The 15,353-nt window shown below is 36.0% G+C and overlaps 1 protein-coding gene across 1 annotated transcript in view; it reads right to left on the bottom strand.

Annotated features, from left to right (window-relative positions):
- SLC2A13 (solute carrier family 2 member 13) overlaps positions 1–15,353 on the bottom strand; it is a 330,082-nt gene that overhangs the window by 84,347 nt on the left and 230,382 nt on the right. The window contains exon 6 of the mRNA XM_058558506.1: positions 12,296–12,416. Coding sequence (XP_058414489.1) covers positions 12,296–12,416 — 121 coding nt within the window. The remainder of the gene's footprint in view (positions 1–12,295; positions 12,417–15,353) is intronic.

Genomic DNA, 15,353 nt, shown 5'->3' with positions numbered 1-15,353 from the left:
TCTATTGCCCTAGATTCAACAATCTAAGTATGAAGTAAAATAAGGTATCCTATAGATATTAATAGACTAGATATAAAAAGTATAGCACTCTAAATCCTCCTATAATTCTTCCACAGTTGAACTGACCATGGCACTTTCCTACCACTTTGGTACACACATTGGAATTCTAAGTAAAAAAAGCAGGAATACTAATTTAGCATGTTTAGATTTCTGAAGTTTATTCTTATCATATATAGCAAGCCAAAACACACACACACACACACACACACACACACACACACACCCCTATATAATATGAAAGATGAAAATAAAGTTAACAGGGGCTGGCCCAGTAACGTAGCGGTTAAGTTCACGCGCTCCACTTCAGCAGCCCAGGGTTTGTGGGTTTGTATCCTGGGCAAGGACCTACACATCGCTCATCAAGCCATGCTGTGGTGGCATCCCACATAGAAAGTAGAGGAAAATTGGCACAGATGTTAGCTCAGGGACAATCTTCCTCAAGCAAAAAAGAGGAAGATTCGTAATGGATCTTAGCTCAGGGCCAATCTTCCTCACCAAAAAAAAAATAATAATAATAATAAAAATAATATAAAGTTAACAAAGAATTATATCTGTGTCATCATTAGTACATGCTAATTGTCAAGAATTTACACATTCATTTATTTATGTTTTTCATCCATAGTACAATACACAATTATATAGCATATATGAATAAAGATAATACACATTCTTCTGGAATTTGATTACAGAGGCCAATATTTGTTGTTTTGGGGGGTGAATTACTATCTTCAATTTCAGATGTTTATTATTTTACACTAAACTTTTGTGAAGATATCTACTGACATAATCACATATCAATCTTAGAATGATAAAAATGAAAAATCAGGAAGAGCTAAATATTTAGGCCCTACAAAGTTAAACATTTATATAAATACTAATCAATTAAAATAAGATTTCCTTTGTTTTCAAAATGGATGAATTAGAAAATGCTAATAAGTTCTCTCTATGAAACAACTTTTATTCCTGATTTGATAAGACTAATCAGCATGGATTTCTGATATAAAAGTCAAAATCAAAGAAAAGAAAGGAGAATAAGAAGCTTAAAAAATTAACTTCTGACCCTCAAAAGGGCTACTGGCAATGACTTTATGAAATTGATAATTATAATAATGAGCAGCACATTTTTTTTTACGTCTTGGAGGTTAGAGACTTTATTAATCTACCTGCAAGTTGGTCCTAATGTACAATATCATTTCAAAAAAATTTGTTCTATAATGAAATTATCATAGAACTGACATAATCATCAATGCTAATTGCCAAGGCATAACAGGTTTCCACAAAAACTAGTAACTATGCTATATAGATGCACATGGAGAAAAACACCAGCTACACTAGATATATCAAATGAAAAGCAGGGGAATGAAGAACGGATTTGTATTATCAGCTACCTAATAATATAGTGTACTTAAGACATGTGGAGCTTTGAGTCATTGATCACTGAAAATTAAGTACTCTTACACAGTTTAAAATAAATTTTCAACATTTACCTTCCAAAAATGATGGAATCATGTATTTCACTGTGTCAAGAATCAAAAAGAATGATATTCTTTACCCTTGTGTTAAAATATAGATTATAGGCAACTGTGTAAAAGCATCTTTCTCTTCCACAAACTCAAATTTCTCTGAGGATGGGAACAATGTCTCACATGTCTTTCACCCTGTCATCTCAAAACAATGGAATGCTGGGAGATGTTAGGGAATCCATTTGCAATTACAGGGGGAAGCACAGTATAGAAAGGACTATGTGGGTTTGGGTAAGGTAAGATGGGTAAAGGGTTATTAATTATCTGATACTACTCACTACAAAGTTTGTATAAAATAAGTAACTCAGTAAATAACAGTGTTCTGCTCAGACATTCAGTCCCATGGGTTAATGTTTTCATGGGAAATAACTTAGTCCATGGGGATCTCTGGAATTGTCCTGGAATATTCTAGTTAAATTTCCCTTTATGGGCCTAACGCCCTCTTAACGTATACCATACAAACTGTGACTAATCAACTGCTCCTGAGTAAGTCAGACTAAAATTCACATGTACTTTCCAGAGTGCAACAAACAAAACTTAAAATGTTACACAATTCCTATGAAAAATCTGTGTCAAGAAATTATTGTCTTGCTCAATGTTTTGGTGCTGCTTTAGAGAAAAAAGGGGACTGTTCCACTGAGTGTGCCTCAAAGACGATAACAGACCTACGGCTGACCAAGGCCACTGCCCATCGTTTTTTTGTAGGAGGTAATAACAAGGGTCTGACTATCTTGCCCACTTGAAGCAGTTGCCTATTTATGAGCACAAAGAATGGCACTGAGTTATAGGCAACTGCCTCTGTGTTTACTGTGCTCCCTCTGTGGGGGTCCAGAACTAGACATACTTTTAGGAAAACAAATCTCACCTTGCCAGCACAAGGCTGAATGAGTGTGAGTGATATCTAAATGTTGGTTGGCATTATCTTGGAAAAAGAACGATGGTTACCAGTCTCTCTATGACTGGTTTCCTGGTCAGTGTCCTAAAACTTCTAAGTTATTTCTTTTTAAAAATAAATGAAAGTAAATAAATTAAAAAAAATCAAAAGTAAGCCTAGAAGAATGAAGGGAGTCATCTCCAATTTTGACAAGGTCCTAAGGTCCTAAATCTTAAGGGATTTATAAAGCTGGTTCTTATACTTCTAAGCTAGGCACCATGTTCTTTTCATAAATGATTCTTCTAGAAGTCAGTAAGGGCTTTATTCGGGCCACTATAGCATGGTGTTTAATTAAGGTATCTTCTATTTTGCCAAGATCAGAGTTGCTGAGAAGGTAAAGTGATTGGAAGTGATTTTAAAGAAAATAGCTTTGTAATCTATATTTGTTTAGGAATCTGTGCATGAACCCAGTACCTCATCTGTGTTACATCATGAACCTTGGCTAGTGAACATCTCTGAAAGAGTTTTAATGTTAGTTCAATTAAATGGCACATTTAGTGGGGGTAGAATTTCTTAAGGGTGTCTCTGGTTTTAGCAATTTCCATCTTTGGTACTTGATTTTCAGGGGAGTGCTTTGTTAAATAAAAACTGGCACTTAAATATGTGGAACTTAAAACTCTTCCTTTTGTTTCTTGGGTAATTGATACTTAGAATCTCTTTAGAATACTACTCAAAGAATCTATAATATTGACACATATTCAAAGCCCATTAGTTTGACTACAGGAGGTAGTGGTGGAGAGAACAAAGTTACATCACTCTAGGTAAGTCACATAAACTCTCCGAGCCTTATTTTCTTATCCATAGAATTAGATAATAATAGCATCTTCCTCTTAGGGAAGTTTAAGGATGAGATAATATCCAGTGATGTCTGCATACAGTAAGGAATTAATTAACAGAAACTATTAATATTTTAAAATAAAAAGCATGCTTGGAATTATGGTCCATCTATCTTCCTAGGTTTATCACCTGGAGTTGCTTAACCCCCACTGAATATCCATAAAAGTGACCTGCCCCAACACCTTTTCCTTCATTCTTTCTCTTTAACATTTACCCAGTCTACTCCTAATCATATCTCCAATGATAGCTTTGTCCTCAAGCATGGTGAGAGCATGCAACAACTTCAGACTCTTCTTATCTCTCTCCAGAGCTGCCAGTCTTCTTCCTCCAATGTATATCCCAACATTCACGCAGAAAACTCTTCATAGAGCTCAGATTTGATCATGTTACTCCTCTGCCTGATGCTGTTGAATGGTTTCCCTCTACCACCATCTTGATCTAGCATATAAGGCCCTGCCTTTCCTTCTGCTCATCTCACCACGAGTACCCCTTTCTCCAGCAGTATCAACTTCATAATTCCCTGAAGAGCAAATCTGTTTCAATGTCTCTGTCTTTGCACAGGTTGCTCTCATGCCCTGGGAGGCTTCTCCACTTTCACTGGTCTGAGAAACTCCTGCTCACTCTTGAAGAATTAGATCAAGTTCACTCCTGTGTGAGGTGTTCTTAACATCGGGCCAATAAACTTAGATGAGAAAAAAAATTACATCTGTATTTCATTAACCTTTTACTGAAATTTAGCATTTCCTTCAATTATGAATGTAGGCGATAAACTGACAACAATAGAAATCACATATTTTCATATCCCATTATAGTAGTGGCAGAAATCTCAAAATACCATTTATATTCAGCATACTTTGAAACTATGGTATTAGCCCTGCAGCTAGATCTGTTATCTTAAGAAGTACATACATTACTTTTTTTTTTTTTTAATTTTATTTATTTATTTTTACCCCCAAAGCCCCAGTAGACAGTCGTATGTCATAGCTGCACATCCTTCCAGTTGCTGTATGTGGGATGCAGCCTCAGCATGGCCGGAGAAGCAGTGCGTCGGTGCGCGCCCGGGATCCGAACCCGGGCCGCCAGCAGCAGAGCGCGCGCACTTAACCGCTAAGCCACAGGGCCGGCCCATACATTACTATATAACAAGTTTATTTAAAAAATATTTAGGCAACCAGATTTCAATATAATTGATTTCCTTTGTACTCCTATATAATTTATTTTATGCAGGTAAAAATATTACTCCAAAAAGGGGTCCAGAATAATGTTGAGGTTAAGAACTCTGTTGTCTGAAGCCTTCTGTGATGGCCCCAGGAGAAGTGAATTATGCCAGGGCATGCTCTGATACATCTATCAGCCTTTATCACACTACTTTGCAATTATTTATCTGTATCTTTCTCCCTCCTAGCTGTGAGCTCCATGTGGAATAAGGCTTCTTTTTTACCTCTAATCTCAATATCCCCTGACCTACAACAGCTCTCAAAAATGTTTATTAAAAGAATGAACTGACTAAAAATGTGTATAAATGTTTTTTCTAAAGTGCTGTATTCTTCGATTTGCTAAACTGCAGAATCACACAACAATCAATTGCTGATTGTCTGCTTCTAAAACTAGGTTGTTTAGGTTACGTGCTTTGATTTTTCTAGTTTTTTAATTTATTCACCATATAACCTGGATGTTATAATCCAAGAGGCATGTGTCATACCATCTTGTTTCGTTACTTATTAATATTAGGAAAATACTCTTTTGTTATTACCGTGCAACAATCTAAAAAATTCACTGAAGCATTACCTGAACAACTTGTGACTTGTTGCATGCCCAGAGTTCTTCATGCCTAAATTGCTATGTCTGCTAGCAGGCCTACAAAAGGTATCACTAATCATGCTGTACCATGACTAGAAGTAAAGGCGAAGCACTCTGAAGAAGCAAAGGCTTGGAAGCTTCCTAAATCATCAACTCTTTTACAGCAGCAAAGCGTTGCCTAATTTTCTAGCACATCTAAGGTCTAGGATAAAATTACACTAAAAACTTCCTAGTCAGCATCATCTACCTTCTTCTTTCAAAACCATCCATCCATGCACTCATCCAACCACCCAGCCAACTAAAATAATATTTTCCAAAGTTACTTTCATTCAAGAGATTTTTTTAATCAGGTTGCTATGCTTTGTTTAAAAAAAATAAAATAAAAAGGTTGGTCCACAGCAATAGGTATTTTTTCAACGTCTCAGACAGGGAAAACATAGCAGGGGCTATGTAACATGCTTTTACAATGCGATGGAAAATACTTCAATTTAACAAACCAAAATGTTTAAATGTTACTACTTAAGCTGCTTTCATCATTCGTTCAATATCATGATTTACAAGAAGGTGATCTTTAATTTATTTAAACAGAGTACAGTTAAGTTTTTTAGAAATCTTATTTAGTGCTTATTTTATCTATAAAGTTTTCTTGGCCTTTATTATAAGGAAGTACACCAGTGGTTATGATAATAGTTCACTGCTATCATGGTACTGAATAATATATTCCTTCTGTTTATACAGAACAAAATAGGGATGATATTCTAAAGTGGGTTGACTTGAAATATGAGCAAAACTCCAGGTTGATTATATTTATTCATTGCAATGACCAGAATTTGAGAATGAGACTGCAGGTCCTTATGGGTTATCAGAGATACACGCTTTTCCCTTTACCTTTTTGTGTGACTTCAGACCTAAATAGATAAGTTCAGAACAGCTTTTCTCAGAAGTCTTTTGAGTTCAGGAAGGAATGAAAATGGCATTTCAAATAAGAGTATAAGTGACAGCAATAGTAAGTATTGCTCTTATTATGTGTCTACTGTATTTAACTGGAAAGCAAGGGAGAGGGTCTCCAGATTTATACCCCTGAAATTGTGTTTCTAAGAAGTGGACTACAGTGAGGTTCAGATCCCCAGACTCCTCTCACCTGAGTGCTATCTTAAGCGTGTATAAAGCATTTGTTCTTGTATGTCAACCAACCAATCACCCAGCTCTGTCACTCTCTCCCACAAAATATCTCTTGAGTCTTCTATCTCCACTGCCACTGTCACGGTTGCATTATTTCTTCTTGTCTAAGCTACTAAGTTCCTTTAACTGATCTCCCTTCATCATCCTTTGTTCCTCTCTAATCAATTCTCTCCTCTGCAGTCAGAGTAATCTTTTAAAAATACTAATCTGATTATGTCATTCTCATCTTATCACCACATAAAGGCTTCTCAGTATTCTAAGATGATGTCCAAAATTCTCACAGTTTATGAGATCCCAGCATGGTCTGTCACCGGCCTGCCACCCAGTCTATCTTTGTGCCATTCTCTTGTTGCTTGCTATGACCCAGCCTCATTGGTAAGTTCCTTGAAGAAGCCGTACTCCTTTGCTTAAGGCCTGTACACATGATGTTCCCTCTTCCTGGAATTCTCTTCCCCCCCGCTTTGCACACCTGAACTAGAGTCCTCCTTTTTGTCTTTCAGGCTTCCTAAGAAGCACTTCTTGACTGTGGAAACAGAGTTTGAGTATGGGATGTTGCCATTATGAGGGCTTTTCAGGTCCCTGGCCAAAAGCTCAGGCATCAAATAAAGGTCATGAAGAACTCAATGAATACACCCCATAAGTAGCCAACTTCCTCCAAGAATCTCTTCCACCATCCTCCTATCCACATGTCAAATTCAGCACTGGGTATTTAAGTGCTAGAAAAAGATATGTGAAATTATTTGGAGATAAAGGAACATGATACGGTTCTGTGGGCTTTTTGTTTCAACTCTCATTTTCCCTTTCAACCAATTTATGTACATTTATCTTCATCTGAAATAGTTATGTGGATATGATTCAACAGATATATTTTTTCTGTTTTATTAATATTAATAGTTTTATTAATATTAACCTCAAGGCATATTAGCCTGTACTATCAGGCCAAAAAAATTAAAATAGGTTAATTTTAAAGGAACTCAGTGAGCAGAAAAACAAAATTCAACAAAAATGGAAAGTTTCATTCACAGTATAACACTATATTCATTGTCAAGTTGCTAAGAATTACTGGAAACAAACACATTATCAGTCAGCAGGATGCCAAATATTAGAAAAAAAAAATAGGGGCTAACAGGGTTTCCACACAATCCTAAGGTTGCATAAAAGTTTTATGATTGAATTTAACAGTCTTATAGTGCCAATGCCAATGATGTGTGCGAAATCACACAAGGTTGTCAAAAGGGGAAGAAAAGCGTAGTAAATGCAAAATTACATTTATTGTAAATGAACTTTGAAGGGACTAGTTTTAAGAAACCATACAGAGGTCTAAAGATGAAGTAACAGTTTGTCAACTTGGATGTTTGGAATTTTATCTGGAGAGGAAAACATGAAATCACCACTCTATAGAAAAAGAATCACATTGATTATTTTTGAACTCTTGGTTTAACAAGAAGAAGAAAAAAGAGAAATGAAAGGAAGCTGGCAGTTAAAAAAAATTGAAGCATTATGGTAGTGGTTCTTAATGGAGGAGCACTTCTAATCTACTCTCCACTGTCCTGGTGAGGCAGATCTGTGGGAATGAGGGATGGGTAGCTTTAAATACCTCCTCAGATGATTCTAGGTAAGACTCTCAATTGAGAAATATTAATAGGGAAAAAAAACCCAATGAATTAGAGGCACAGTCCCATTTGTCAATTCCTACTAAAATACAGTAATTGCCTCATCCAATCACCCCATTTCATTTGCATGATCTATTCTACCTGGTTGCTCATAGTTAATCAATTACTTATTTTTAATTCCTGTTGGTTTTTGTCTCTTAAATCTATCTAGACTCTGCCTACCTGTTTATCTCCAATATCACCACCTTAGCCCAGGCAACTATCATCTCTCTCATAGACAACTCTAATAACCAGTCTCCCTACATCAACACGTGCCCTCTGTGCACCCTCATCCTCAGAGAGAAAGTTTAGAACAGAAAATCTGGTCAAGTCACTACCTTGCTTAAAATTCCTCAATGTGTTCATGTTCCTGGACTAAAGATCATGACCTCTGAGGTTCTGCTTGATCTGGCTCTGGCTTACCTTACCAGCCTTCTTCTCTTATTCTTCTCTAACCCATCAGCCTTCTCTCAGTTCCTTGCACTTGCCAAGTTCCTTACTGCCTTGCCCAGTCTTTGTACCATTGTGGTCTTTTGTAAAGAAACACCTTTGCTGTTTCTTCTGCCTGGCACACTCCTCTCCCCCTTTCGGAGCTCAGTTCAATCATCCTATCCGCAAGGGAGTCTTCTCCAAAGATGGGAAAGACTTCTACCTGTCATCCCAATGTCATCTCCTATTATAGGCTTTATTAATTTTAACAATGAATATAATATTTATTGAGTGCTTACTATGTGCCAAGCACTTTTACGTGCTTTTCATATATTAATTCATTTTTACTATAATCCTATGAGTAGGTGCTCCATAACTATTTTTAACTGAATGCGTGAATGAATGAATGAGACGAAAACCCTAGGACAAGGGTAATTTGCGATTCCACAATTGTTTACTTTAGGAAATATCTGTCTACTTTGAAAGGTTGTATGGTAGTGATTTGCATGTACTAAGATTACACTTAAATAAAAAAAAATCAAGGATTTGAGGGCAGTGTTACCTAGGAAAGGTTTCAATCCTCAAAGCTTGGGTAGCTGTCATAAGAAAATATGTTTAATTGGACACAAAAGGGATAGTACATTAGTAATTTGAGAACGTGGAGCTGAGGGCCATATTAAGAGCATGTATATTCTTATACAGATATATGATTCAGATGATACCCACACTAGAGTTATTTCTCCTAGCCACAGCTGGCACCCTGTGACAGTTTTTATTCAGGTGGCTGTACATTTTCTATAGCAACTTGCATCTGCCTTTATCTTTGTACAGTTTTATCTGCTAAAAAGCAGATCTGAAAGATGTTCTTTAATTTATTCAGTTCACAAAAATCTAACCAGGCTTTGGAATAAAATATCGTCAATTAAAAAATTAAAATATTCTAAAAAGGGGAAGTTCCCATTGGAAATTATTTAGGATAGTCAATCTCTTGGATCCAAAGTCTTTAGTGAGCCCCAACCTAACAATATTTTTGGCCCTAACCTACAACAGTGCCTGCTACACAATCAATATTTCTTGAATTAAAATAAAGAAGAACCATTGTTCTTGAACCATTCCCTTTCTCTTCTACTCTAGTCAGAATGGATTACATACTCATGACTATAGTCTAAAGATTTCTGTAAGTGGAAGTGCTGAGTTAGTGAGGAAAGTCATTTAACTTTTATTGGGCAGAACTACATTACTTTCCCAAAATGGAGAAACACTTACATGCCTAACAATAGTATACAATGTTCTTAAGACATATATTAAACCAACTCCCTTTTTAAATATTTTATTTGCTCAATTTTCCTATATGGATCATTCCACGGGGAAAGCAAACTACCTACATTTACAGCATGAACATTACTCATTCTAAGGTACTACAAACAGCACTTTTTCATGCTTATCTTAATGAAAGGGGAAACATGCATGGATAGTTTTAACAAGAAAATTAGTAAGGGGACTGCAGGCATATTTTATAACATTACTCAGACTATAAACACATACTGTCAAATTCCCACAAAGCATAATATGTTACTTGAAAGAAGGCACACAATAAATGATTGTTTTGCATAATCATTGACTTTCAAAGGACATCTAAAATTTGGTTCTGTCTTCAAGAATTGCTGCCTATTTTTTTTTTTTTTTTTGTGAGGAAGATCAGCCCTGCGCTAACACCCATGCCAATCCTCCTCTTTTTGCTGAGGAAGACCGGCCCTGAGCTAACATCTATTGCCAATCCTCCTCCTTTTATTTTTCCCTTTTTCTCCCCAAAGCCCCAGTAGATAGTTGTGTGTCATAGTTGCACATCCGTCTAGTTGCTGTATATGGGACGCTGCCTCAGCATGGCTGGACAAGCAGTGTGTTGGTGTGCGCCCAGGATCTGAACCCAGGCCACCAGTAGCGGAGCGTGCGCACTTAACAGCTAAGCCATGGGGCTGGCCCCCCATTTTTTTTGATAAAAATAAAATTAGACTGTGCCACTTCTCCCACTCCATTACATTTTATATTGAAATATTAGGTAGGTGATGATAATTTAGAAGGATCAGGAGGATTAATAGACTGGTGATCATAAATTGCTGTGCAATGAGCTACACTAGCGCAATAAATATTCTTATTTCAACTTTAAAAGTAGATGTCAGCAAGGGGGGCAGGGAGACATGTATATGGTGATTGACAAACAATAATCTACAACCAAAATTTCACAATGTTATAAACTATTAAAACATCAATTAAAAAAAAAGTAGATATCAGGAAGACTAATTCATTATGCAAATCATTAAAAACTTAGTCATACCTTTCCTGTGTCAAAAGTTCATAAAACTTTTTTTTTCATACTCTCTGGCTGACTTTCTGCCTTCAGTTGACCTGACAGTGTATCAGTCTTATTCTGAATCTAAATTGCTAAATCAGACATCAGATCTAAAGAGTATTCTATGTTGCTCAAACAGTAATTTTTTAAATAATTTCTTAGAGGTAACTGTGTTAAAAACATTTTACTTAAAATATCCATCAAGAAAAACAAAAGTAGAGCATGCAGAATTCTGGCAATAGCTTTATGATCTTTCTAGCAGTTGAGGTGGGACATCCAAAGAAAGTAAAGATCACTCCATCCAGAAATAACCTATGCTAAGGTTAACTTCTTTCATTAAGACATCTTTAAGTCTTCCTTAAAACAAGATAAAGACTATAAAAAAATCAGTAGGCCGATAAATAAATAAACTCATTAGTAAGAGAAAGGGGGAGCTATAACCTTTCATTTCCAAAGGCAAGTGGATATCACAATTTGGGACCAGGAAGGCATAATAATATATATATCTTCCTCATTGTTGGAATGAGATACACCATAAATACAAGCTCAATAAGAAGCTCCAAGTAGAATTGAGTGTATCAATGTAATGTTTTAATTTCATATAGAAGTATCTGACTAAAAATTAATAAATCATTTGCCCATTATTAATAAATTAATTAATAAGATAATTTACCCATTGATTTCAGACTTGTGTCCATCTAGTTGAGGCTGAAGGAATATAATTTTTTGTTTTTAAAGCTAGGTCTTAGTCTAGCCATGTTTTAAAGGGATTTCTAGCCTTTTCAACCACTAAAAGGAAGTAAAAAACTTCGAAACTCTCCTGCCAAATATATTAATTGGTCTGTTGAATCATGAAATCTTTAATTAATTCATTTGCACATTCTTTAGTCCATCTGTCTGCCCATTCATCCATTTCTCCATCCATCTAGCACACAGTGTGTACACCATTAGAGCTAACAAGCTCTAAAACCTACAGCTGGCCATTAGAAGACATTTCACTCTCTTCTACCACCTCTTTCCACTTTCTAATCCTCTGGAAGAACTCTAGTAGTGAGAGGAAACTTTCTTTTCTGCTTAAATGAATGAGAGGATACCTATGGAACTCATTGAAGAGTAACTGTTAGAATATCCAGATGAGAATCAACTATATTAGACATGTACCTCATGGAAAAGTTTAATTACAGATGAAAGTTATTTATTTCACCTGGAATGTAGATGTCTTTGAGGTATATACGATCTAAAATAGTTTTACAGCATTCCTGCTTAGATTCTGTATCACTCCCTACTCTTAATTTCCCAGAAACATCACCAAAATTATGTAACAACTCACTTTTCCTTAAGCACTTTCACCCTCATGTCTTTGCACACACTGTTCCTTTCTCTAGTGGTCCCTCTGTACAACCTTTTCGCAGTTTCTTACTCATAACATAAAGCAGCTCCTACTCATCTCTCAAATTTTAGAAAAGTTAAAAGCAAATAAAAAAGTTACCGGAGTTAGGTTAAGAAAGAGATCATAACAAAATCTTACCTGTATCTCGTGCAAGTAGCATTCTGACCTGACGGAGCTATTGGGTTAAAAGTGATGGGTGGGGAAACCTGGGCTGATAGCAGAAATCCCAAAGCAAGAATAATGAGTGCTACAGTGGTACCTAAAAAAGAGAAAATAAAAAGTCTTACATCAGAGAATAGTTGACAACATTCTTCCAAAGCAGACTGGGATTGGCAAGACATATCTCTGAAAAATACCTTGATCTATCTTCACTGGATTAAAAAAAATGCTCATAATATATATACACAAATTATCAGAAAAACTCACTAGCACATTCATTGTGAGTCATGACAAGAGTGAGATTCAAAGCAAATACATTTGCTAGCCAAGCAGATTGGTCATGATTTCCAAAAAAAAACCCAACCTTGCATTGCTGACAGTCTCAAAATCAATTAACGTAACCAACATTGTTGAGTGCCTAACACGTCAGGAAGTACAAAATGCAACAGATTTACACCAAGTGTTCCCTTCATTGCTAAGAAAATTGTTCTAATGGCATTTGATCATGTAAGACCCAAATCAGTAAACTAAAATGTAACAAACTAAATATTTCAAAAGCAGTTGAAAGAGCATTTCTTACTAAAGAGTAGCTTTTGTTTCTGGAAGACTTTAAGATGCCAGAAATGCTATAACACTCTACAGTCATGCTCCGCACAATGACATTTCGGTCAATGACATACAGTATATATGACAGTGGTCCCATAAGATTAGTACCATATAGCCTAGATGGGTAGTAGGGTTGGGGTTGGGGTCGGGGTCAGGGTCAGGGGTCGGGTTAGAGTTTGTGTGAGTACACTTTATGATGATCGCACAATGATGAAATCGCCTAACACTTTTCTCAGAATGTATCCCCGTTGTGAAGTGACGCATGACTGTGTTCATTTGTCTTTCTTACTGGTACTTGGAAGTGGAATATTTGTCTTTGATTCTAAGGTACAGGAATGGTGACTAGGTATATTACTGAAAAGGCTCATTTTTGAGTCCCAGAGAGACATCCTGATTGTAAATAAGAAAGTTTTCAAATTTCTGACTATGGCTCCAGCCATCGTGAGGATAAACAAAAAGCGTCATGGGAAGAAAGGAGAAAGAAAATATGGCTGCATTAATTTGTACAATGTATTTGCATGGGGCAATATGTTTAAAATATGGAATTTAGGGAGGTCATTTATGGAAAGTTTTTATTAGTTAAACTGGAAGGTAATGTAAGATATAACCAAAAATATTATTAAAAGAACAGATAAAAGAAGAACTTTGGGAAGAACTGTGGAAGTGCAATGGATTATACAACAGTTGAGGTGTTTGTGTTTAAGATAGAGGGGACGTGTCAAGTCTAGCTTTGCTGTTTCTTGACTCTGTCTGTGATCTTGGTCAAAGCACACGATCTTTCCAAAATTCAATTTTCTCTACTATAAAATGGGGCTTTGTGAAAATATTCACCTTGCAGAACTGTAGTGAATTTTAAATATCATAATGTATTTGAAAGATTTTTGTAATGCTGTAATGCTATAAAACATTAGTTATTGTACTATCATTACCATTAGCAGCAGCAGCAGCATACTTTCAAAATTGTAGAAAAAAGTTCAAGGAAGGGGAGGCTTGAAGGGAAGATCAGAAGTCTATTTTGCCATACTAGGCCACAAAAGTCATGAACCTAAAATCAGTTTGTTTTCTCCTTGTTGGCTTAAAATTCAAACCAGAAATAGCAATAGTTTGAGGCATTATTGTTCTCAAAAGACTATCAAGACCTGAACTGGGAAACAGAAAAGAGGTCTGCCTCTCAGGAAGAGAGCAGATATATTAGGTCTGTTCTGTAAATCATCCCTCTCTCCTCAAACAAAACAAAACAAAACAAACCATGAATTTTACTATTAATCTGTCTATCAAAGAACCTGGGTCTCTAAAGATTTTCCCAAATTACTTCCATAGCATATTGTCATGGGACAGTTAAGATTTTTTTCCAACCACGAAACTTTGATACTTTAAGATGTGAAGGAAAGATGATACTCTTCTTTCATAACACTTATTAAATAACCTGGCTCCATGATAAAATGTGAACTCTATACCTAGCACGTACTTGCATATGTCCAATTCTAATGCCTGACATACAGCAGATCCTAATAAGTATTGGTTGAATGGATGAACCATAGTACCTCAGATTTTTGCAATATTAGCTATTTGTGAAGAAAACAAAACAAAACAAACTTAAGACTATCCAATTGAGGTCATGGGGTTGTGTGATACACACACCCTAGCTGAGAGTTCTGCAGTATGGACGATATGTTTCTTGCATTCATGTCTAAAAAAGTTCAACCCGCCTGCAAAATATGGGGAGTGGACCATTCTGGCTACACAAAATTCCTAAAGAGCTGAAGGTTTACCCTTCTTAAGCACAGATTTATTTTTTTTTTAACCTATTTTGGATGGAGATCTTTTAAAAGTCAGTATTATACCCTTACCCTCTTTACTACATCTAGCAGTGTTTCTCCTGGCTTCCTATAGGAAGCAAATGTTCGGGATATACCTCACCTCTGAATCAGAGTCTCTGGGGATCAGATATCTGAGTTTTAAACAGCTGCACAGGTGATTATGATGACCAGACAGGGTAAAAACCCTTATGAGATGATAAATTCCTTAAGGGAAGGGAATGATATCTTACATGACTTTATTTATGGAATAAAATGATCACTTAGTACTGTCATACACTCATATACCTTTAAAACTTAAAACCACTTGAATTACCTATTTCCTTTCATTTAACAAGTTACAGATGTTTTATCAGTCACTTGTTAGTATTCAAAATAATTGTAGTTATTGTCAAATGAATCATGAGTGCCATCTAGATTTGATTCCAACATAGCAAAGCCTTGGATGAAAGGATCTTCTCCGGTGTCCTGGGCAGTTTTGGCACGTTCTTTATATTTCAAGAGAAGAGTCTCTCTTAACCAAGTGTACTGTTATATATTGGAATTCTGATATAATTTCCCTAACAAAGGCATTCTCCACAGGAAGTGAAGTGTGTTGGATAAATAGCATTCTC

Source organism: Diceros bicornis, chromosome 17, assembly GCF_020826845.1.
Source record: "Diceros bicornis minor isolate mBicDic1 chromosome 17, mDicBic1.mat.cur, whole genome shotgun sequence".
Classification (NCBI taxonomy): Eukaryota; Metazoa; Chordata; class Mammalia; order Perissodactyla; family Rhinocerotidae; genus Diceros; species Diceros bicornis.
Note: the sequence above shows the minus strand (reverse complement) of the source record. Positions and strands in the feature narration are given on the sequence as shown.